General features: G+C 33.6%; 1 protein-coding gene across 40 annotated transcripts in view; it reads left to right on the top strand.

Moving 5' to 3' along the window:
- Positions 1 to 26,542, top strand: part of SOX5 (SRY-box transcription factor 5) — a 1,008,244-nt gene that overhangs the window by 598,586 nt on the left and 383,116 nt on the right. For 6 of the 40 annotated variants that reach the window (XM_027035744.2, XM_027035748.2, XM_053226014.1 and 3 more), the window contains exon 1: positions 322 to 506. The exons of 30 other annotated variants lie outside the window; for them this stretch is intronic. In XM_027035744.2, the coding sequence (XP_026891545.2) occupies positions 469 to 506 (38 nt within the window). In that variant the 5' untranslated portion in view covers positions 322 to 468. 4 more of the 40 variants (XM_027035745.2, XM_027035737.2, XM_027035735.2 and 1 more) reach the window with 2 other exon arrangements.

Genomic DNA, 26,542 nt, shown 5'->3' with positions numbered 1-26,542 from the left:
GTGTATGTGTGACTTATTATTTAGAGGAGAGAGAGTATGGGAGACGTGTTAAATGAGTTGACTTCTCACATTCGGTGATGTCTAGAAGAGCGAATTAAAAGGAAAGGACAGGCACCCTGAGGTTGTCTAGTGCCTTGCAGCCGAGCGCGGCTCCCGCGGAGGGGGGAGCAGCCAGACCCCGCTGCTGGAAGTGCGCTACCCCTTTAAGAGACTGGTCAAGGAGTCCTAGGAGAGGGAGAGGAGGGTGGGGGGGGGGGGGAAGAGGGGGAGAGAGAGAGAGAGAGAGTGAGAGAGAGAGAGAGAGAAAGATTGAGAGAGAGGGAGAGAGGGAGGGAGGGAGAGAGGGAGAGAAGAGAAGGGAAGAGAGAGAAAATCAATTGGTTTAGAAGGTTTGGACTCACTTGACAGGTTCAGTTGGAGACGATCATAGGTGGCTGCTGTGACAAAGGGAAATTGTGCTTTTCCAGCATGCTTACTGACCCTGATTTACCTCAGGAGTTTGAAAGGTGAGTACAGTTTTCCCCCCTAATATATTGAAGTACAACTCTCATTTTACAGTCATCTCTGAATCAATTGGAAGATGCTTCCCTAAAACGTGTTTGTTAGAAAAGCTTTTAGCTAGTGCTTCTGCAGTCTTGTTAGCTGATTTTTGTTGTGATTGCCCGGACCAAATTGAACTGATTGGCAAAGTCTCCGAGATTTCTGTTAATGTTTTTAGGTTGTGTCCTATAACAGGAAATTAAATGAACATTAAGCATCTCTCTCGCTTCCACTCGCTGGTTTTCTCTTTCTCATTCCCTCTCTTACTTTCTTCCTTCATTGATATTTTTCTCCCCTTCTTCACCTTTTTAAATGCTTTTGTGCAGAGTGTTACCATTTTCAATATCTCTGTCTCCTAATTTCTGGGGTGACAGAAGGGTTCAGTGGTGGTTAAAACAGAGGCTATAAGTTCCTATTTGATCCTTCCGTAAAACTTTGGAAGCTGCCTAGTAAAGCACATGACCTTTTGTTGATATAAGAGAGCAGATTTTTTTTAAAGAAAATTTAACATCACAGCAGTGTATCAGTATAGTACTCTGGAAACGTCAAGAAAAGGGAAATGCGGATGATCCCTTTCTAAGTTTTAGTAGCTACTTTTTGTGCTAGTTGTCTTAAACTAATTTTGATTTACTGTATTTTTCCCTTTTGCTATGATGAGAAGAAGTGTATTTGTAATTAAGTAGTTCCTATTTAGAGAAATGTGTGTAATATCCTTCCATTTGATGTTGTTGCAAGTAAAACAGGGCTTTGAAAAAATGTTAGCCCTCTTCGTGTTCCTATAAGTACACATTGCAGTTTTTAAATTTGAGTTCTTATCCCAGCATAAGTTCATTTTTTGGAACTATAAATAGAATTTTGTTTGCCATTAAAAAGAATTCAAACTTTGTATTCTGTATGGTGAATTAAAAAAAAAAGCTAAAAAAAGCCAGGATGCATGATACCCAGGCTTTTTTTCATTTTCATGAAAGCTACCTTCTGTATAAACATTTGTTGTATCTGACTATGCAATGCAAGCTAGGTGCTAGACCAGCTGGTTAAAAATATGCTAAGTCAAGCTGTTCATCGCTCAAACGACTGAATTTGATATGAAAAGACGAAAAAAGAAAGGACAAAGATTAAAACATTCTAGAAGTGAAGCAATGGAAGAGAAGAAGGGTATTGAGAATAAAATAATGCTTGAATGTGGTCACATATTAGAGTAGCCAACATCAGATCAAGGAAGAAAGTAAAATAGCTAACATGTATACTTTAATACTGTCTTCTTTCTTTCATTTCATCTCTTCTTCCTCCTCTTTTTTTTTTTTTAATTAGGGTGCATCTTCACAAGATAATTCCAGTGAATGGTTGAGCTTTCTTAACAATCTTGAATTAATTTTTTTCAAAGTTCTGTATATTAACTCCTTAAAATAGTTAGCTTTTGTTTGCACATATAGCCTGTCTCGTATGTAGATACTGAAGTTATTTACATTGGGACATACTAATTCTTGGTGTTGCAGTTTGTAATATGTATACCACAGTAATTTTTCTAGCGTGCACAGAGTAGCACATGATTACCTTCAACTCTATATACTTTTTGAAAATAAAACTCTGAGTCTGATTTGTAAGCCTGTTAACAGACTGTTCTTATAAAAAGGTAGTTACATATTAACAGGCTGTAACCTATTTCTCTATATAGGCAAGCTTTCCTGCTGTGAACTTTATTTGTATTTTTTTCAATTATCTCTTTTGAACTAAACTTTTCCCTTTACTATTCTGATGTTCAAATCTCTTAACTTTTTTTTTTTTTTTTACTCCTGGTGAGAATTTCATTTTATTGTCACCCAAAGGCATGCTTTTCTTGCTGGCTAATTAAATAAGCAACTGATCATCAATAGAGTTATTAGTATAGACAGAATATTTGGAAATATTAGTAGCTGAAATAATTTTTTAAACATCATACAATATACAATTTCTTAATAATTTCCCCTGTGGTTGTAATTGGTAATACAGACAAAAATCTCAGTAATTCATTATTATTTGTTTACACTGAATTTGTACGAGTGAGTATCTATAGTCACCCACATAGAGTATATCTTGCAGACTTAATATTGAATATTTATATTCTCCAAAGGAGGTATATTTGCTATAACTGCACTGTCACATATAGTCAGCTTTTTTTTTCTTTTCAACTATTGCAACTTTCATTGAATAAGCAGGTCATTTCCATTGAGTGTTAATTTTTATTCTGTTTGCTTACCTGCCATAGATGAGTTATTCACTCAAACTTAGTCAGAAATCTGAAAAGAAAACTTTTACATTTCTTTATGAAATAAAGTAGTTTGCTCTAGAGGCTATAAATAAGTGGCTTTGGGTTCATATATTTTGGAAGTTTTATGTGATCTTTTTTTCTAACTTCATTGGTAGAGTCCTATCCATCTTCTGTTATTCTTTTCAACCTGTAGACTATTTTGAACTTCAAGGGATATTCAAAACTTAAATATCAGGATCAAAATTTGGATTTAGATTGGTTATGTCTGTATTATCAGCCCTAGAAATGAACATGGTCAATGCTGTCAGACTAATAAGCACTTGTTAAATAATTCAGAAGTCGTAACAGTTTCATTGTTAAAAAAAAATGTTCAGGAGGTAGAACAAATTGAAGAGTGATTCTAAAAAGTAAACAAGTAGAAATATTTTATTTTCATTTTTAAGCATCACTGTCATAACTGATTATGAGTAATGAAAAGCACAATTCTCAGGTGTGGGTGAATAGGCAAAGTATGTTCTGAGACATTATTTGTAAGCAATGTCTTTTACATTATACTATTTAGAGGAAACATAACTGGCAACATGATCTAAATGTCACTAATAGCATCATGACAAAGAACACTTGAACTCTCCTAAAATTTTTAAAAGAAAGTGTGATAATAAAAAATCAAGACATAAGGTTTTTCTTTTCAGAATACTCTTTTTTTTCATATTCCTAGAATGAAAATATTTAAAATATTTGCCTTAAAGATCAATTTTATCTTGTTTCTGATGAATAAAAAACCAAATTTTAATACTATCAATAGTATTGTGTTATTATTTCCTTTATATTTATATTTATCCTATTTGATTATAGTGTAATAGTTTTATGACTAAGCTACTTGTTAGACTTTCTCATCGCTTTATGTTAGAGAGTTAATTAAAAAGCAAGTGTAAGATGATTGCTTACGAAGACAGGCTGATAATGTCTAGGAAAAAAGTTGGGATTAAAGGTAGTGGGATGAAGCAAATTAAGCTTATAGTATCACCTCTTTGCTTCTCTCAAAACGGGTACAAACAACAGACTGTCTATTTTGTACATGTTGAAAAGACCACTACAGGAGTAGAACCTTCTGCAGTAAAATTCTAACTTATTTGCTCTATATTCCCATCAAAATTTTTTGTAGTCATGTTGACTAAAGAAATAATTTTTGACATCAGGAAAATTTTAAGTGCTTTTTTTCTAAAGACAGAAATATACATCAGGTACTGTGAAAAGCTGTTTTGTAATTACCATGTAAAATTACTATTAGCGGACCGCAAGAATATCTCTTACATTAGCGGTACTTGAATTACGTAAAGTTTGGCCATAGTAATAAAATATTTATTACCCAGACATATTTATTCAGCTTAGTTAGAAACTTTATGAGTGATCAGTGCATTCAAGTCAGGAGGTGACCTCTAGGTGTGAATCAAAGGAAAGTTATCTGTTCACATCTGTCAACCTTATCACAACTGTAAACCTATAAGTTTGATGTTGTATTTTTAGGATATTGTGATACATGCCTTAATTCATTTTATTTATTTTTTATTGCTACTTTGTAGAGGAAGGGGTGTCTACCGCTGATTATAGGTTTTAATTGCTGTCTCAATAATTTGCAAGTTAATTCAGCTATTCGGAATAAACCTTACCTGAAACACTGGACACACTATACTTCTATCACAGTCACACGCTAGTACTATCCTGAAGACATAGCAGGAGACCTGACTGATCACCGAGAACAATTAAGGGTTAAATGTCAGGTGGCACTGTGTGCTGCTCAGTGTTTAGCAAGTTGACAGATACAGAAATGTGTGAATGTTATGATTACTTTACATGTTGATGTGTTCTTTTCTTATCTTATGTTTCTCAAATATAATAAGCCTAAGATAACATGGTAACGTATTTACCTGTTCTTAGGGAGCTTTTAACTAAAATCTGTGTATGCATCGTACCTGAGAGGCAAATAACAAGACCAGCTCTAATACTTTAGTACGTTACTCCTCTATAGAATTAGAAGCGATTTCACATGAATTTAAAAAGCAAAATTACATTCATGGATGAAGTCTGATCTTTATTGTCTGTTCTTCCCACTGTCAATTCTCCAAACACCTAATGGCAGTATGTATAATGCCAATGTGTATTATGTAGATTGAACATCTCCCTTTTTAGAGATTAGCTGAAAAAGTATAATGGATGGATTTTTGCTTTCTTCCATAATTTGTTGTTCATTTATAAGTTCAATAAGGTTAACTAGCAGCATGGGAAATAAACCAATCTGCATATCTCTCTTATACTAACTCACATACAATTTAATATGTCAGGTGTCTGACCCAGATGATGGCAATCAGGTAAAAAGATGTTCAAAGATTTGACCAAAACATGAAACATCGTCCTGTTAGTGGAAAATATCTATTGAACAGGAAATGGACTACAACATAGCAAATTCTTCCTTACTTCATTCATTCTCTCCTTGTGTCCTTTTCATTGATTGATAGCATCATCATTTATATTAAATATAAAGATCAAATGCTCTATAAGTGAACACCATCAAATGATATTGCTAGAGAAGAAAAAAAAATAAGGACTGTTAGTATCTTGCTTAAGTGAATAGTGTTTATTTGGGACACTTTAGGAGAATGCTTCATATTCCTTCATTTTAAGCAGGAACTGATCATGGTTCAGGAGAAGACTTGTTATGCTTTCTGATTTCTGTGTTTTCTCCTGCAGTTTGAAAACTGCATGCCTTTCCCTTTAGCATTATCTATTCTTCCCTTCACTTACTAGTTGAGAGTTCATACATCTCTGGAGATCCTGTGGCGTATGGTTCTGCTTGTCCAATAGGGGGGTGTTGCATTTCTACACATTCAGTATCCTTTTCCCTTGGAGCCTGAGAGTAAAACCTCAGCAGTACTCCCTGCCTTTGCCAGCCTGAGGAGTCAGAGACTCAAACTTGTTCCCAGCTCTTGCGCCTTCATTGTAGAGCTGCGTTCTGCTCAGTGGGCTGCCGAGAAGGACCAGACCGAAACAAGATTTAGAAGAATTCTGGTGAGAACTGTTTATAGGGATATGGTATTTTAAAAGAATGTGGTAAACAAACAGAATTGTGGCGTAAACAAAGATAATTAGCATAAACAATGTCGTTTTAGGACAGGTGGTTTAAAAAAACAAACAAAACAAAAAACCCAAATATGAACCCAACTTGAATGCTGCCAGTTTGGAACCACTGAACCTTAATCTGTACTTCATGAGAATTTCCCAGGTTTGTTGATAAACTTGTTAACATGCTTCTTCTGTTTCTTTTGTATCATTTTCCGGTCATTATGCCCTTTTGTCACCCAGCTTGAAAGTAATTAATCTATTACAAGGTAGTTTAAGGACTTTTACCCATAAAACATGACAGAAGGAAAATTAAAACCAAAAGCTTGTAGATGTCCATAGGCATTTGAAGTCAGTGTTGAACCTTAAATCAATTCAAACCTGAACTCGTCTCATTGTATTTTAAATCTTTTATCTAAGTAACATTTCAGTCACTTGGCTCTTTAGTGTTAATATATTTACTTTTGTCTTGCCTTAGAATTCAGAGACTTTTTTTTTTTTTGCTATGGCTGAATCATCACTTGTGTTATATGTTTATTTCTAAGTGTTCCTTATTTTTTCTTCCTATTTTTTCTCTATTACTTACTGAAGATGGTGTAACAGTATATACATGGAGCTGGTAATCATGAAATATGAGGATGCTAGTTGTGAACCACATTATCTATACCTGCTGTGCCGTCATGATGAATTCTTATCTGAAGACATTTAGGTTTATTACTAAATGACATTTTTTCTTAAGACCTTATACTGAAATATTTTGACTTTATTGAAATGTGGAGTGTGATGAACAGAAAGCTGTTTGTTTTTCTTGCATTAAGGACCAAAGTTTTTTTTTTTATTGAAGTTAAAAGTATTTTTTTTCCTCTTTATTTTCTCATGGAGAGTGGAACAGGAATTCAAAGTAGGTATCTCTAGTATTCTGTAGCCCTTCTCTGTGCTGAAATGAAAGCATTTGTGAATGAGTTTTGGTTTCTTGGAGTTATAAAAATGTGTGTAAACTAGTAAACCATGTCTCATTCATGTGCTATGGAGATTTCTCGTACTTCAGGGACAAAAATAATTTGGCTACTAACGAATTAGGGCTACCTGCCAGTGCCAACACATACTGTAGGTAAGAGGAACACTATAAAGAAAAGCTGCTGGCAGCAAATCCATTGAAACTTTCATATGTAACAGCGTTCTATTTCTGCTCTTCACATCTTTGAAAGAATGTGTTTTTCAAAAAAGAAAATGTTGAGAAACAGAAAATATGATCTTTCTTAAAAATGTATTAGTAGCTTCATTTTTAATATTTCTCATTGTGGAGATGCAGAGACTTTTATATTATGTTCTGTGCACATGTGCCTCCCCTACCCATCCCAATCTTTTCTGTCACATTGAAACCTAAGAATCAGATACAGTCAGAATAGATGTTATATGGAGAAATAAAATTTACTGTCTGGGCCAAAAAAAAAAAAAGCATCCTCAAAGCCTTACAAGGTTTTTATACTGGCAACTTAAGAGAGTTAGATCAGTTGGGACACTGAGAAGCAATTTTAGAAAGGACGTATCTTCTCCTTAAGGGCTTCAGGAACACTACTGGGAAAAGAAGGGAAAGGGTTAAACTGCTTTGCTTGTTGATATGTGTGTGTGTGTGTGTGTGTGTGTGTGTGTGTGTATATATATATATTTTTTTTAATCTAGTAGTAAAAAAAGACAAAAAAGACAGGCCCAAATGGTGTTTGGTTGATACATTTTTAATCAAAATTTATTTTAAAATGTAGTAAACGATTTACTTTATTAGTGATTTTGGATTTGTTTGTTTTTTTTTGTTTTTTGTTTTTGTTTCTGCTTTTATTTAGTTTTTTATATTAATTAGGATCAGTATGCCAAGAGGATAGTTTGTTTGGGAAGTGGTTGTAGAACTTTCATATAGGAGCTGTTGAGTTGTCATTTTAAACAACTTTATACTTATCTAATAAAAGAACATTGTAATGAAAAAGAAACACACACTTTGAAAATGAGAAATACCCTTCACCTGAGAACATAATATTTAAAAAAATAATGCTTTATTTATGCTATGCTTTTTCATTCACAGCCACTATAGGCTGCTTGACAAAGTTCTAAAACATTTTTATTCTGATTCCAGAGTTAAGGTCTTACTTGTTTGCCTTCTATTATTTCTTTGGGTTATTTACCTGGGCCAGATTTGTTGGGCAATAATTTACAAAGTCCAAAGACTTTATTTTTGCTCTTTTCCTGATGTCTCTTTGTTTCATGCTCCCCCTCCTTATTTGCTGTTGAGTTTCGTCATATGTTGGAAAACAGTTTACAGGAATATGTATGTCCCATAAAATTAACGTTCTTATTTCTTCTTTTTCACCTTCACTACAAGAGATCTATGTTGAAGATTCATTAGATAATATATACCCTTTAGTAGAGAAAGGAATGAAGTGATGATCAAACTATTCAATTTCTGATTCATTTATTAATTCATCTTTGAATGAGTGATAACTAAATGTACAATGTCAGATTCAGATCATCATCTCTCCCATAATATCATCAGGATGTGAAGAAAACGTTTATGTAATATTCCAAGTACCATTAATCATACAACGCCTAGGAGTAGAAAACCAAGGATAACACTGAATGCCATTTCTCAGGAAAGAACTTGTATTTCCCTCCAGCCCTAAACATAGTTAGAATATAGAAAATAGAAGGAAGAGCTATTGTTTTTAGAGCCCTAAGGATTATGGGATATAAATATGGTTGTATATTTGCCTCTAAAAAATTAACATTACTGGAAAAATAAAATGGATCCAATTTGACCTATAAAGAGTTTAGAAATAATTAGTGGTTTAAAAGCATTCTTTTAGAGAAAGAAAAGCATATCCAAAAGATCCTAATAGCAGTGTAAAGAATCAAAGTAAAGGAGCAGAATATATGGACTTTTATAAGTAAACTAAAAGATAAGTGGGAGCCACTAACACTTTTGTGAAGAATAAATATACTAGTGTTCTAGCTTTTGAAATCTGAGGGTAGCATTGTCATGCATATTGAAGAGAAAATTTGAATTCAAGAAGTCTGGTGGCTCAAGGGATGCTTGAATAAAATTTAAGGATATTTGAGATTTTGGATAAAGATGAGAAAGTTGAGTGTCAGAGGCCTAAGGCATACGGATCAAATGAACAATATTTTGTGGATTGTGAGTATTTCTCTAACACATCAAATGGTTTCCTCTTTTTCTGGTAGAAATTTACATGTGTCAGTATCTTTACTAATTTTGGTTTTTTCATAAGTAAACCATGTGGAGAGTGTTATTAGCTGGGTGTAACATCTCAAGTTCTAGCTCTTCCCTATGGACTAGGAAGAATTTTTGGGTCTTAGTGTATGCATCTGTAAAATGTGAAGATGGGCTGGATAGTTTCTAAATCTCTCACCTTTAAAATTTCATCACTTTGAGCTCCTTTGAGACATCCCTATCTCCTTACTCTAGTGGTCAGAATTTTTGCACTGATGCAAGAATGACCAGCCTTTACGAGTGGAATCATTTCTCAATTTACCTTTCAGTTGAGTGCAGGAACAAGTAACCATAGTACATTTTAGGAGTTTGAAATCTAAGTACTATGTATAATTCTTATTTAGGATCAAGTTCACAAATTTGCTATGAACTATTTTGAAGCTGAATGTTTCAAAGAGAAGATTCATATTTTATGTGGTTGAAACTTCCAGGTGCATCAGATCATCATCCTCAACTATTATCAATATCATGAAAAATAAATTATATATGGACTATTGAACAGGGAACTATGGGGTAATATGAAAAGCATGAGAGAGAGTGGCATTTTGGGTCAAAGAGCTGAAAGTATTTACAAGCATAAGATTAAAAAAAAAACAAAAAGAAAAGGTTAGAGAGTAGAGCCTCAGGACAACACGGGAGCTTATGGACAGTCTGTGTCTTTATATAAGTAAATAAAACACTGGGCAGGAAAGTGGCAAGATTAAGATTACAAATAGTCCAAAGAAAGACTTTAGGTGCTTCTTAAAATAATTTAGGCAACTATTAGGATCATGACAACCAATTTTATATGCATTAGTTAGTGACTGGCAATTTCAAGAAAAGGAATGTTAAACTCTGTGAAGCAAGGAGTAGAACAATGAAAGATGTACTTAAAAAGCTATATTATCTGAGAAGGCAAGCTTCACATATTGTTAATATGTTACATTCGGCAGACTGCATTTTTTTTATAACACAATGTTTGGGGGAAAAAAAGTGTAGTTATACCATCAGCAACATAATCTTTTAACTACGTATCCAAGGACTTTCTGTATTGTATGCACTTTGAAAATATGGCTATGGTATGACAAAGTCCTTGTACAAATGAGGTGTATGTTTTAAATATATATTTGTGTATTTAGGGTAACATAGGATTTGGCCCTTTGTTAGAATTAATTATTTGCTTAATGAGTGTGATGTAGAAATTTTTTATTCTATTCCTGCCACTTTTAGGAATAAAGAATGGGTGTTACTCTCTTATTCTCCTGGTACCGATATAAAGGTTGTAAAACAAAACAAGACAAAACAAACAGAAAAGGACCTTACTGAACCAGAACTACATTTAGAACTAGGACCAAAGGGAAATGTGCAAATATCCTACTGTTAAATAAGAAAGAAAATCTGGAAATCGTCCAGTTGGGCAACTTCCTGCTAATACATTTTATAATACAGCATTTAGTGATATACAAATTTGGCGTATGTTCCTACAGCTTCTAAATCAAGAATTAAAACTTTGTGATGTAGAAGTCATTTAAATTCTTTGGGTTTCAGCCATGCAGTTATAAAATGGGCTTTAAAATGAGTATAAAATTATTTATCCCCTAATTGTAAGGAGTCATTTTAAGCTTATGAAAATTTGTAAAAAATATTTGGATATCTCTGAATGCAAACCACTGAATTCAGACTTTGAAAGAATTGTATATTTTTGTTTGATAAACATAGTTGTTAGCGTATGAAATAATGCCTATAAGATTTATTGACTTTTTAAAAATTTTATAGTAAATACAACTATAATTAAATGCACTTAGGACTATTGATCCAGGTAACTTATACCTAAATAACAGCAGTATAGTACATTTTCTTCTGCTTACTGCTAATAACAAAATATCTGAAAAGCACATCTCTTTCCCTTTTATATATAGGAAATATGATACACTGAAAGTTGTTTTTGCAAGTGTCAGTATATCTAGCATTAAAATAACGAATTTCCTGATTTAACATAGTCCTATGCTTTATGCAAATTAAAATTCATTTATTTGTGTATTATCATAAAAATGAATTATTTTATATAAAAGTTATTGGACAATGAAAAAAAGAATGATTTTTTTGTTGAGTAAAAACAGCCATACACACTATTTACTGCTTTGTAAAGCATTATTTGTACAAATACTTTGGATATTGGAAAATATTAAATAACTTGAAGACAGTTATCAATGCAAATATAGTACATCATAGATTTTCGTAGTAAAAGTAACATGAGGAGTTTTGCATTAGCTACCTATTTCTTAGATGGCGAGTTGAAGCTTGAGCAAATTTATAGATTTCTTTTTTATGGGCAGCTGTGTAACAGGCAAACAAAAACATCCAAGAAACAGAACCTTTGTTTTTGATATAAAATTGTTTTCCACTGATATAATCTGTTGAAAGCCAGAAGCCATCCAAAGTGCTATACCAATTTAAGAAGATGATCTTTTGCCTTAATTATACATCTGGGAAATATTAGCTGAACATTTTGTGGAGAACAGTGAATACCTTAGTTGCCAGTTGTCTAAAATGCTGCTAATGATCGACATAGTGCCAGTGTTTTGATGGCTAAAACCTAGGCTGAATATGAATACAAAGAACACAGTTGGGGGAAAAAAAGCACACATTTTATACAAAACAGATTTCAACCATCTGCTTGGCACTTAAGTTTGCGACTATAGGCAATATATGAAAGAGACCACTGTCCACGTTATGAATGGTATCACTTTTATTGGTACCTTAGAAAAACCATAGGGTTTTGAAAGCATATATAACCAATGATTTTCTTCAACTAAATAATGAAAACAAGGGCCTCAGCCAAAATTTTGTGCCCTCTATAATCTCCTCTATGTCGGTCTTCTTTTTCTAGCAAAAATGGGTTTTGCTAATAAAGTAGGTCTTAGTTCCACACCTCAGGATATTAAAATATACCAGACAACACTACACAAGTAGCCCTTAGGATGAGAATCCCAGATGGTTATGAGATAAAATACTGTTTGCTTTAGGAATAGGTTATATTCCTGAGTCTGTTGCCTGAATACTATGGTGCATGTCAAATCAGCATGGAAGTTAATGGTCCAGAAGCACTTCTGAATTTAATGCTTTCCCATTTGTTCTGAATTTATAGTATTAAATCAGGCCAGTGCTGTTTCATCACTAGTTCAGTAAGGGAAACATATTCTATAGATAGGAAATTATAGTCAAAGTCTAATTATTTGACCCATTTCATTTACCTTAAAGGTATGGGAGAAGTCCTCAATAAAAGAATATTGGCAAGTATTATATACTATAAGCTTTTAAATTTATGGAGTAGTTGGTAAAAGCTATAATAGACTGTTACTTAGCACATAGTAAGCCAAAAATACATTTTGACTAAGTAATTTGACCTATTTTCTTTTCCTTGGCTGAAATATATTTGCATTTCCAAATATTCGGAAAATTGAGCTATTAGAATGTGTTAGATTATGGATATGTCTAGGTTGTATGATTTACCAATGATATATTGTCTTTTAGTTTTTGAAAAAGAAGTCTGTGATTTAGGAAAATTGTAAAAGGAAATGCTCTTAGAATCCCTCTATATCTGTGCTTTCCAATATGGTAGCCACTAGCTACATGACAGGAACTTGAAATGGGGCTAATTTGAATTCAGATTTGCTGTAAGTATAAAAAACACACTGGATTTTGAAGACTTGGTTGAAAAGAAACGATGTAAAATATCTTACTAAGATTTTTTTTAAATATTGATTATGTTTTGAAATGACAGTATTTTGCTATACTGACTTACATAAAATATGTTGTTACAGTTATTTTCACCTGTTTCGTTTTACTTTTTTAATGTGTCAACTGGAAATTTCAAATTACTGTGTGTGGCTCTTATTTGTGGCTCACATTATATTTCTATGGGACAGCATAGTTCTCTTCTCTTCCATGGAGCGAGGAAAATTAAAACTTCTGTCTGTATCTGGATTCTAGTAGTCCACAGCTCAGTAGGGTAACAATGAACCAGAAAGAGTTAAGTGTTTATTAACTGTCCTCCTTTTTAAGCTTTCTTCTATAAGAAGGTGATGTTTTATTGCTTTTGAAAAAGCCTTGGTAGTAACACTGACTTGCACAGATCTTTATATCATTTACCCAATGAATTCTGTCAGTTTCTTCAAATTTCCGTGGAGTTATAATAGAAAGGAAGATGTTTGCTTAAGGATTGTATGGGTTATTTTAGAGATTATATGTTTAAAAGGACAATTATATTTACCTTTTGAAATGCCACCATGTGTATCTGTCATTTCTCCACTGGGTTTAAAGAAGTTTGTGGCTGGCTAGGAATACCTTCCCCTTTTGCATCCCAGCTGATACTACACACAGTTTCTAAAATTGACCCACAAGATGTGATCCAAGCTCTATCTCTGTACAGATAGAGATACACTAATAGAGATATATATAAAGATAGCAATGACATTCAGTATGTACTTATGCTGTGCCAGCCTTAGCCTCACAAAAATCTCATTTGTTCTCCCTTTTCCACAAAGAAGAAAATGAAGGAAAGAGAGTTGCCTAATTTCTCAGGTAACAAAGGGCAGAGCTAGTATACAAACCCAAACAGTCCAGTTCCAAAGACCTGACTCTTAGCCATCAAATTTCAGTATTGATATAGGTAAACAACAAAAACAACAACAACAACAACAACAACAACAACAACAAAACGTGCTTCCAGAGCGTTAGAATCTATTATTTAAGTGGCAGAAATTTCTGCATTCATTCAACAAATGTATTTCAAATGCCTACTATGTCAGGAATTATTTTAGTTGGTGAATAATTATTATAAAATTTCAGACACTGTACACACATAATATACAATGATTGTGATACAAACTTCTAATCTCTCCTATCTGAATCCATTCATTCATTCATGGCACAAGGTGATGTGCTAGCAGGTGGATAGCCAGATATGTGGACAGTTACATAAAGGGTTTATTGGTAAAGGCTTCTTGAAACTATTTTTAAGACATACCAATTTCCAGTGCACATTATAGATGGCAATTTCTTTATTGTGAGAAGTATAGCTATGTAAGATCTCTCAAATATCTCTTTCTTAAGTCCTTTACAGGGTACTTCCTATTGAAATAATGTCTTTATGGACAGGCAGTATCTTTGCTCAGAAAGTTTATCCGATTGGCTTTGCTATCTTTTTTAATTTTTTAAAATGGTTTATTTATTTTTAAGTGAGAGACAGAATGTGAGCGGGGAGAGAGGGAAACACAGAATCTGAAGCAGGCTCCAGGCTCTGAGTTGTCAGCACAGAGCCTGACGTGGGGCTTGAACTCACAAACCACGAGATCATGACCTGAGCCGAAGTCGGATGCTTAACCAACTGAGCCACCCAGGCGCCCCTGTTTTTGCTCTCTTAATGGGCAGGACACCTCTTTATAGTAATTTTTAAATATGTCAGTGTTCACATCTTCAGTGGTGAAATTAATATGGAAACCTTGTGAGAAGCTGGTAAATAATGATAGAATTAATACGATCTTAATCCTTTGATCTAACTTGTAGTCATGACATACTGCTTTTATAGGATAGTGGGCCAGGGTGTTGCTAAATTTGAGTAGAGAACTCAATCAGGTATGGTAAAATAATGGGACTATTAAAAGACTGAAGATTCCTGGGGACAGTAAGGCATTTGGGAATGGAAATGAACCTCGTGGTTTTATTCTATTGGATTTTTCAGTTTTACTCTTAAAATAGTGTATGTTAATATAGGTTTGAACTGAACCTATATTGGATCTCTGTTTTAATTTTTGATCTTTTAAGTATTTTTCCATATGTAGATATGGCTGAAGCTTCTGGTGGTTTCTTTGATTTCTTGATACCTGGTCAGGGAGAAACCATATAACTGTACTTATGGGTGGGTTTTGGAGTCAGACTGCTTTAATTTATTCTACAACTCCACTGTTATTAGCTATGTGATTTTGGCAAGTTACGTAAAGTTTCTGTGTCATAATTTCTTTACCTGTGAAATGGGGATATAATAATTCCCATCTTTTTGGTCACTTTACTACTCATGTAATAAACTAAGTAATCTTTCTACACTTAATAATGGGGAAAGATTCCAAGAATATTTCACATAACACAGCAAAGATGGCAAATAACATTGGACTATATACTGATATATAAATATCCAGTACTTAATAAATAATATTGAAGCCAGTGTTTTGTACAGGATTTAGTAGAACTTCATGTACTTGCTAAAAGGATTATAAATATTAAAAAGAAAATATTCATGTCATAGAATTCCATATGTTTTACATATTGTACATATATAATACATATGTTTGTTATATAAAAATATATACATATGTTATAAAATTATATGTTACACCTATATTATGTACACTATATATATATGTGTATATATACACTGTATACACTATATATATGTTAATGTATGTGTGCACATAAATAGGCAAGTGGATAAAATAAGGGAAGATAATTCTTCCCAAAACCTTGGCTAAGAATACTCTTTTTAACCTGACAGTCATAAGGTTAACGAGTACCATTTTCTGACAAAAAAAAAAAGCCTAACATTTTATTGGTAAACACAATTGTTTTGCAGGACCCTGATGTGAGAGAGTAATATGTTTTGAGTCCTTAAATTGTCTCCAATAGAAGTATTGTAGAAAATTCATAAGGCATTCTTTACATTGCCATTTTTAGTAGAGACCAGATAAGAGAAAGAATATTGAATGATAACTAACTTAGTGAAGGAAGGCATTTCTATAAGTAGCTAAACTAATGTTTGCCAGGTATGTAGATTTCCTGGTGAAAGGATATTGGCAGAGATCTAAGAAAAGGCTAACATGTCCCTTAAACTATCTCCTTTAAATAACAGTTGTTACATCCAGGCTGTTGCTAAGAGATGAGGAACAATCAGTTCTTGACTGAGTTGTATTCTTGCCTAGATTGAGGGCACTCCCACTTCTGTCCTTAAATTGACTCTAGGTTTAGGAGTTCATGGAGACAAAGCAGGAATTTTCCTCAGGAAACACTTTTGGATCTGCTCGAGTACCTGTAAAGTGTCCCATTTGAGCCCCTAGAGTTTGGTATAACTGCATAGCAGAGGTTATCTTCATTTGAAGCATGTTAAGGCTGTCTATCATTAATGGCCCCCTTTCATAAATGGATTGCCTTTGCAGATATTGAGCAACACAGCATTCCATTGGGCCCTCTGGGTTGACTTAACTCGAAAAGTCATCCCAGATTAACTGAAAGAGTTAAATTAGCAGATAATTTTATATGCTTTCACTATGAGTTAGTAGCACATCTACATGTAGAGTGATGACACAGAAACATTTCCATCTTGATTTGTTCCTTTAAAAATATTTAGCAAATACTTACTTTGTAACTAATTTGTTTGACAAGATGAAGGTACACATCAATATGAATAAAATAATGTGAGGAAGTGGTGAATGCAGGAAAAAGGGTAGGATAAAAGATTTTTATAATTTATCATGTTATCAATAGGAGAATAATCATTAAAAAGTATCACTGTTTACCTTTTGCCAGCTAAAACATCACCAAAATTGGTGGTTTAGGTTCAGGCATGATTATTTTAGGACTGCTCTTTATGTTAACGTTTAGGCACTTACAGATCATGATGGCGGAGCTAACTCACCAGCCCAGAAGATTTTTGACTTTACATTTGCTGCAACTGAAAACTTCCTAATGATCTAAAACATGTCACAAGTATTCAAATATAGAGCTTTTCTTATTGTTTCCTTTTCTTTTTTTATTAAAAAAAATCAAGATCAATAGAAAAGTGCCGAGAGTAGTACAATGAACATCCATATACTTTAGACTTTTCACCAAGTTTTGCTGTTTATTAAATTTAGGTCCTTTTACTTTCTCTTTCTTTTTTCTGATTCATTTGCAAGCACATTGCAGACTAACACTTCTAAGAACCAGGACATTCTCCAACATAACCACAATAACATTAGCACAGCCAAGAAAGTAACATTAATTCAGTGATATTATTGTTTTTTATTACGATTTTTTACAAGTTTTGTTTATTTATTGAGAGAGAGAGAACACAAGCAGGGGAGGAGCAGAGGGAGAGGAAAAGAGAATCTCAGGCAGGCCCTGCACTGTCAGCATGGAGCCCAATGTGGTACTTGGAACCATGAACGGTGGCGGGGGGGAGATCATGACCTGAGCTGAAATCAAGAGTCAGATGCTTAACTGACTGAGCCACCCAGGCACCCCAACACAGTGATATTATTTGATATAGTCCATATCTACATTTCCTAACTGCCCCAGTAATGTCTTTTTCACCCTTTTTTTTTTTTTTAAATCCGGGATCAAGTCAAGCATCAGATATTTTATTTACTTGTCATATCTCTCTAGGTCACTTTTAATTGTAAGTAGTACCCTTCAATCTTTTTGTCTTGGCATCGACATCAACATTTTTGAAGAGTCCCAGACATTTGCTTCACATAGTATCTCACAATCTGGATTTGTCTGATTGTGTCCTCATGATTAGATTCAGATTAAATACAGATTTTAAGACAGTTATTAGAGCATTGTCCTTTATAAAATCACTTAAGACTATAATTAGATTTGTTAGAAGTGGATACCTATCAAGTTCAAGTTTTGGTGTACCAAATTCATGGAGGTTTTTTTTAATTGGCTTAGATTTCTAGGACATCTAATCTGTGATCAGGAACAATCTGAGCCATAATGATTTGTCTTGCAGAGGGAGCTGTTTGGTACTAGTTGAGAATATAGAGCTTCCTTAATGCAACGAAGTATTAACAATTTATCCATGAAGTTTACTCTGCAGATGCTCATAAGTACCAAATTTTTTGCAGGTAATAATCTAAAAATATTAATTATAATTATTAATATAAATATTAATTATAACGTCTATCTAGTGTAGCACTGTAAAAGCACCGTATATTTTGTTAGATTGGAATTCATATTTAGAACTACAATGTGTGCTCTTTATAAAAAGTGCTAGAAGTCAGTTATCTCAGTGAAAACAATTTAAACTCTTTTCCTCATTCTTCATTCACCCTCTCACCATTTTAAAATCAGATGTAATATTTTTAAGGATTCTAAAATATTTTATAAATTTTGAATAAAATTAGAGGCGAATATAGTTTATTCTTTCTTATTTTAACTCTACCACTGTACAATTTAAAAAAAGATATATTAAGATATTTTTAAAAGATTACAGAATGGAGATCATTTTTATTACCAACATTTTCCAATTCACTTTAAACTGAGAATTTAGCAGTTTGAAAATTGCCCCTATTTCAAGGTAGTGTATAGCATAGACTTTAGAGCCAGATGTCTATGTTTAGTTCCTGACTGCATATTTCACTAGCTGTGGCATATAGGGCTAGTTTCTTAACCTCTCTGAATTTCATTTTCTTCTTCTGCACAAAAAAAAGGAAAGAAAGAGATTGTGGCTATTGAGTAACGGAATATAAATAAATTAGCGCTGAACCTAGGATAGTGAAAACTGAATACATATTAGCTATTGTATTGATGGTGAATTGTCAATATTTGTAGTTATTAATGGAAATTTTTGATTGGCAGTAGAGAGAACAGATCTTTTAAGCCATTTAAAAATGTACAGTCCTTCATGAAATATTATTAAATACTTTGTATATACTAGATAGTGCTAGCTTCTAGAAATTTAATAATGGACAAGACACATATGGCTCTTGTCCTCATTAAGCTTATAGTCTGCGGGAGACAGACGTTATGGAAGCAATTGCAGTATATCAAGAAAAATGTAAGTGGAGAAGTAAGTAAAGAGTGTTATGGGAGAACACACATTGACTATATCCATGTCTGTCAGAGTTTTTTTTTAGGAGGGGTAAACACTAAAGTTATAAATGGTAGAATTTTCTAGACCTAAGCAGTCATGTGGGTCTTGAGTATAGGCTCTAGAATAAGATTTTCTAATTTACCAGCCTGCTTCAGTGGTTTGTAAGATGGGTTCCCTTGGGTAAGCTGTTGAACTTGTCTGTGCCTGCCTCAGTTTCTTCATTTGTGAAGTGGAGAAATGACAGTCCATACCTCATGGGTTGTTCTGAGGATTAAAAGAAATGAGTTATGGAAAACTCAGAACTGTCTTTTGACATTGTCAGTACCCAGTGAATGCTGACTGTATTATCAGAGAGGATTCAGTTTATACAAGTCCTGATGATGTTAGTATTATCAATGTTAGGACCTAACGTGCCTGCATTTACTCCTTACAATATAAATGTGCCAGAATCCCTCGTTCAAATATTTTTCAGCTTTTATCACCCTGCCCCTATAAGCGGTCACAGAGCTTTCTTTTGCACTTTACATGAGCTTCATCTTCAAAATATTAAGACAGAATGTCAAGCTGAACATATTTATATTTTTCCTTGATGTGTTAATAAAAATGGCATTTTGTGAGAGCAAAAAATAACCTAGTCAAATTGCTGCCAGCAGGTAAATTTTAAGTGGGATTGAATGAATTAAAAATGAAGCATTCTACCAGTGTTCTTGGAAAGTTTATGGAACAAAGTCTGCTTTACCAACTTGAACAACTTAGCCATTTTCTCTGCATGTTGCCCTCCTCCCCACATGACTCAGTAACATAGTTACATTTATTGGTTGTTTACTTACTTTTAATGCCCTTCATTCCACTAAGGTTTGTGAGGGGTGAGAAAGGGAGCTCTAGAATGCATGGTTTGAATTGAAAAGAGACGCTGTGTGGTCAGAATGAGGATGAGTGGAGAAATTGTAGGGAAGTTTTGGTTTTGAACAGCCTGTGGATTGTGCCTTTTTATTAAATGAAAACACTACAGAATGATTTAATTTGGTCAAACTGTTAAGTTGTTGTTATCCTGCTCATTGATGGAATCTGATAAACTTCAATGCTTTTTTCTTAAACTGCAGAATTTCTAAATATAACGTTTTCTGTTGATTCAGGACAAGCTGTCGTGTTAGGGCTCAAAAAATAGTAGTTCTAAAAATTGTTTTCAAAAGATATTAGATATCCTCAGGTGAAAACATGTATGTTCATAAACATTAAAAATTGTTATATAAGTATATATTGTACTTATTCCGACATGTGCTATTTGAGTACGTTTGGATTTCTTGCTTTAAGAAAGGTTTTTTCTTTTTCTTTTCTTCTTTTAAAGTATTCTTAATTTCACTCTTCTGTATGGAATAGTTATTGTTAAATGGCCAGTCTCATGATGTGTGAACTTTGACTCCTACTTTGAAGACCGCTGCATTTAATTGGCTGTGTAATATCATTCAGCTACAATACAGAATTTAAACATTGTATTTATTAAGGAAAAAAATAGGAATAGTAGATAAAGGAACAGCATTAACTTTTTAGCAGTTTCTAAACTAATCATTTTACTTTTGATTTTTTTGTTGTTTTTCATGTATATCATAGTCTAATACAGCTTTTGCTTGTTTCCACAATGTAACAAAGTTTTGTAGGATTTTGTATTAGTTTATTGGTTTTACATATTTTAATGTGAGAGTAATTCATTTTTGGGGGGAAATGGGTCATTGTTATCCAAGGAGCAGCTGTCTGTAGGGTAATATCAAATTCCCTGCTGATTGTTTCACTTTAAATTTCTAGAGTATATGTTTGAAACACTACTACACTTTTAATGTTCACTTTTTCTGTTTTTATTTTTTTAGATGACAGATACATAAATATATACATATACAACCAGAAAAGTCAATTAATTAATCATAAGTTTTATTTGGAAATTATTAAAATAATTATATTTCTTTGCATCAATTAGATAGCTCACTGATTATGAATAGATAATTTTACCACAGTAGCGGGTAATAGACATTAAGACACCTATGTAACAGATAATTTTCTTTTGGTTTCCTGCTTTTTAGGAGTCCAAATTTTAACTTATTAGCTCTTGCTTACTACTTTATTAGCAAAAGAGCTAGGATGCTTAAAGATCATTGTCAGAAGGACAACTATATATATATATTTTTTTATTAAAAGTCAGGCAAGTGATATGCTGTCTGTTCTCTGCCCGAGGGCAACCAACATTGATTTCCTTACTTGTAAATGATTGTTTTGCCTAGGGAGTGAATATTTAAAAAATCAAGGAAAACCGTATTGTCTTATAATATATAAATTTTCATTTTTCTTTATCAATTTTAACTGAGAGATTAATTAAAATGCATAAAAGCATTTAAAGGTTTAGAAATTCAGATGTCTAATAAGCTTAAAGGTGAAAAGTTTTACACATCTTTCCAATGTCAGTTTGTGGAGCTTTAATATTAAAGAGTTCTATTTCAGTTAAAGTGTAACTTGTCAATTCCCATAAAATTCCTTGGCCACACACAGTACTGAGCACCATTAAGGCCAGAAAGGAAAATCCACCTTCCTGCCTCCAAAAGGTCTTCTGCTAATAGATAATGAGTCTCTGAGATCGCAGTTTTCTTGTTTGCTAGAATTCACTGCATCACTGCAGGTCCTATGGTGTTGGCATCTGGCTCTACTCAGACTTCTTGGCTTTCACTCTGTATTTTGGGGGGCTGATCTGGTTTCCCTTCAGGTTTGGTTACCTTTTTCTCCTGGGAGTCATGCTACAAAGCTGTGATCTTCCTCATTTGCCCAGCAGATTTTCATTGGGCTGCTCCATGACTGTGAGATGCCCTGGTTCCGTCCTTTCCAGGGCTCCTTTTGATGCCCCTCTTACTTTGGAGTGCATTTCACACCATCTCATGGACACGTCTTTGGGGTTCTGGAAAATGTAATACCCTTTTGGAGATGGTCTCAATGAATTTCAAAGTGAGCTTCTTTGTGAGTTTGTGAGGATTCCTGTGTTTTATAGAACACATGATAACAACACACTTAAAAATTGTAAATAGAGTTCAGTTTTACTCAGGACTTTTACGGTATAAGCCACATATAGCAGACTACCAAGGGTTCTTCAAGATCAAATGAAACCAAACAGAAGTATTTACTGTTTTGCACATTTGTCAGAGATAGATTTTTTATATCATAGTTTGTTTTTTTTTCTTGTTTGGAACAAATATAGACAATATAACTTGTCTAACTTATCATTAAATAGTGATGAAGAGTGATTTGTAGATATTATATAGCCTGTGAGGTGAAACAGGAAAATTAAAAGAGCTATTTGTAGTGATAATCATCATTTTATATTTTTATTTTTTTTTTAATTTTTATTTTTTTTAAATTTATTTTTGAGAATAAATAAATAGAGAGACAGACTGTGAGCGGGGGAGGGGCAGAGAGAGGGAGACAAAGAATCCGGAGCAGGCTCCAGGCTCCGAGCTGTCAACACAGAGCCTGAAGTGGGGCTCGAACTCACACACCATGAGATCATGACCTGAGCTGAAGTCAGACGCTTAGCTGACTGAGCCACCCGTGTGCCCCTGATCATCATCATTTTAATAAAGTGGAGTATTTCTACTAATTATGAAAAGTATACTATCTCAGACTTTGGGTCTTGTAACCTTGCCTGTATGTATGTATCCATGTATGTATGTATATAAAATGAGAATGCAAGAGAGCAAGAGGAAGAGTGAGATTGAGAGAGCAGGAGAAAAAGAGGAGAGAGAGATGCCAGCTTGGAGACAGAGAAAGTGATGAAAAATAAGAGGGAGTGCCTTTATTAAAATACCATGGATTCTTCACAGAAGTGATATGCTTCCAGTGGAAAGGATAACCCTACCTGCCTTCACATGATGGAACCCAGATTCTCCCCCAAAGAGGTTATGCAGCTTATTTGAGGTGAATTCGAATTGTTCCTATATAATGGTTAGGGGCAGTGAAAAGGGATCCTGCTAATTTGTAAGAATTTTTGATAAAACTAATAAATGTAGTCCAGACTACAATCCTTTTAGAATAACAAAGCAGGGAATGTCTAGTTTTTAAATTCAGGCTTTAAAATTAATTATATACTTCAAACTTTGTTTTATTTGTATTAACCAGATTCTTTGTTTCTTTTTCATTTTGATACTGAAGATAATAGATAAGAATCATGGGGTCCTTCCTGGCATACAACAAAAAGTTCTTTATCCTATTAACTCATGCAGATCTATTTCAAGTCCTTTTGAAAAAGATTTCTTGGCATCTCACTCTCTTCTGAAGTTGGTCAACCTTTTAATCCAGGTTTTTCAAAATTTTGCTCTGACAAACAGAACTCGTGGGCAACCTTACCCGTACATTCTTTACTACTATCAAAAAAAAATCACTCAAATCTATCATCAAAATGATGCATCTTTTGGTAGTAAAAAATGGATATAGCAATGCTTTAAAGCAAAGAAAGTGCTATAGAACAAAAATAGAATTTTGAATATACTAAACATAACCCATAAGTTTAGCTGTCTTTGTTGAAACATTGATTAAAAGTAGATTAAACCTATGAATTAAGATTCTCTATCTTTATAATAATTTGCTTTTCCCATATAGATGATTCCTTGTCAAAAAAAAAAAAGAAAGAAAGAAAGAAAGAAAGAAAGAAAGAAAGAAAGAAAGAAAGAAAACTCATGTCACTTTTTTTCCTGTCTTCCTAGTGCATATATTACAGGCTCTGACAAGTCCTTCAGTAAAGAAAAGAATGAAAACTCATTTAATCCAGCTTTCCCTTAATTTATTTGGTGAGAGAAACTTTCTTACAATATTGATTTACTTCTTGGAAGATGTACTGAGAATACAATAATGAAAATGCCTATCTAAAGAGAATTTATAAATGTGAGGGTGAGGAATACCATTCTCGATTCACCCATATCCAATAATATAAAAATATTATTGTAAATAAGTATGAGTTAGTTGTTAATTTAAATATCATGTCATCCCAGTGTTGTGGAAGTAGCACACTGTTATATGTTATATACATACGTGTTACATGTTATATATGGCATATGTATACCCATACTGAGGCTGTATTCTCATGAGTAACCTGCAGGGCTGATACACAGCAGCTGTAGCCAGTGTGGCTATATTGGTTATTGATAGCCAGCATCCATTCAAATTGTTTGGTATCTTGCTATACTCCCTAGTGAGGTATTTTAATCATCATCTTTAACCACAGATTGTAGCATTAAATGAAATAAAATAGTGTATGTAATCTTGTCAGAGCGACATATACCAGTATCACATTTGTCATTTCTGAGATGCATTTATTTACAGGAAAAAATGGGATAAACAAGTAAGTTGTCTATTGCTTCCTAAGAAATGTTACTGGCTTTCAAACAGATATATTTTGGTAAGGTCATTTACGGCATTAAATATTCACCTTGAAATACTGTACTGTGTTATAAAGTGCTCAAAATTTGAAAATAGCATTGTAATCAGTTTTCTACATACAAATTGATATTCACCATTTACTTTGTTATTTATCTTCATATTTTGCTGGGCCTTGAGACAGAGTTTTCAGAATTTTTATTTCAAAAATACTTTTTCTGGCACCTGTTACTAACTTACCTGTTGCTTTCTTAAATTACACGTGAAGTTTTTCTTGTTATATGTGTGGAACATTACAGAATATCATGTCAGGGAGCACCTATGATCCACTTTACTATAATTTAAATATTAAGGAGATGCTAAAAGTCACACAGGTGCACCACTCACTCTCCACTAATATTTATTCAGTAAATTAATTCAAATACAATGCACACAGAATTATCGAGGCGCTGTATGCATTTTTTGGTGTGTGAGAGAAATTCCATTTGAATTTTACCTGTATTAGAGAGCCAAAGTATTGTGCTAATGTATGAGGTCATAACTGTGGTTTGTCCCTATATCATGAAAACAGTATATAGCTATGATAGTTGCAAAAATTCATTGTGATAATTTGTGATCATTTGTTGGCATAACACATGGAAAATAACCATGACTTGGATTTTCTATTAAACTATTTCATGATACAAGAGCAAAAGAAATTTAAAATTAAAACTATTTGGATTTAACTATATAAGCTTAACCAAGCCATGTCGAACTATCAATTGTTAGATGCCCTGAAATTAATAGTAATAATTTGAATATCTAAAAACTCTCCCTGCTATATTCTTTCTGTGAATTCCTTGATACTTGTTTTCAAGCCTCCTTTCCCTTATATTTAACATTTTATCAAATACTACATTATTCTCTAAAGATTTTAACAGGTAAAAGGATATGGGGTGCCTGGGTGGCTCAGTTGGTTAAGTGTCCAACTTTAGATTTGGGCTCAGGTTATGATCTCCAGGTTGGTACGATCAAGCCCCATGTCAGGCTCTGCATTAACAGCGCAAAACCAGCTTGAGATTCTCTTTCTCTCTCTCTCTCTCTGTCCTTCCTTCTCCCTCAAAATAAATAAATAAACGTAAACAAAAACAAGTGGAAGAATAGGATACCAATAGATTACAAGTTATAGACCTTAAAAATGTTGTAATATTTCTCCATTGCACCTGACTTAAATGTGTATCATTTTTACTCATCACTGAGGAACAGCTGGTAGAGAAGAAAACATTACCTCAGCAGTTTTTGATATTTTCACTAAAATTTCACCTTAATTTGTCCGGTTATATAAGAATTGTAGATTTAGCTTCAAATATTTTATACTACGTGTCTGCTTATAAGATTTCTGGTTTAAAAAAATCAGGAAGGCTTACCACAACAGCTACATAGGCTAAGGTAGTAGTGACTGCAAAATATACCTAATATGAAAGGAAGAAGGCTTTATCTCTGATGTTAACTTCATATTTGTTTTTTGATATTTGTTACCTTCATAAACTTTTAAGGTCATTTAAATAAGTTACAAACATACCTAAATGATTTATCTTGGTACAATTCAATAAATACTCATTGAGGGGACACCTGGGTGGCTCAGTCAGTTAAGTGTCCAACTTTGGCTCAGGTCATGATCTCCTGGTTCGCGGGTTTGAGCCCTGCGTTAGGCTCTGTGCTGACAGCTCAGAGCCTGGAGCCTGCTTTGGATTCTGTGTCTCCCTCTCTCTCTCTCTCCCTGCCCCTCCCCTGCTTGTGCTCTCTCTCTCCCTCTCTCTCAAAAGTAAATAAATCAACATTTTTAAAAAATAAAAAAAAATAGTCATTGAACATTTACTAAATGCAAAACTTTTTAAGGCAACATTTGGGGGGAAAAATCTTCCCTTAACAGCCTTCATTTGGACAGTAGAAAAGTTCACATAAACATCACAGGACTACATGATATAATAACTGCAATAGATACAAAATGTTGGGGAGCTCAAAGAAGGGCAAAATACATTCAAATGTGGAGCTGAAAGATTATGTAAAGGTGCTGATTTTGAACTGGTTCCTGGAGGTTGTATAGACTCTTGGAGCTCCTGGCATAGGATTGAAAGACTGAGCA

This window comes from Acinonyx jubatus, chromosome B4, assembly GCF_027475565.1.
Source record: "Acinonyx jubatus isolate Ajub_Pintada_27869175 chromosome B4, VMU_Ajub_asm_v1.0, whole genome shotgun sequence".
In the NCBI taxonomy this organism is placed as follows: Eukaryota; Metazoa; Chordata; class Mammalia; order Carnivora; family Felidae; genus Acinonyx; species Acinonyx jubatus.
Note: the sequence above shows the minus strand (reverse complement) of the source record. Positions and strands in the feature narration are given on the sequence as shown.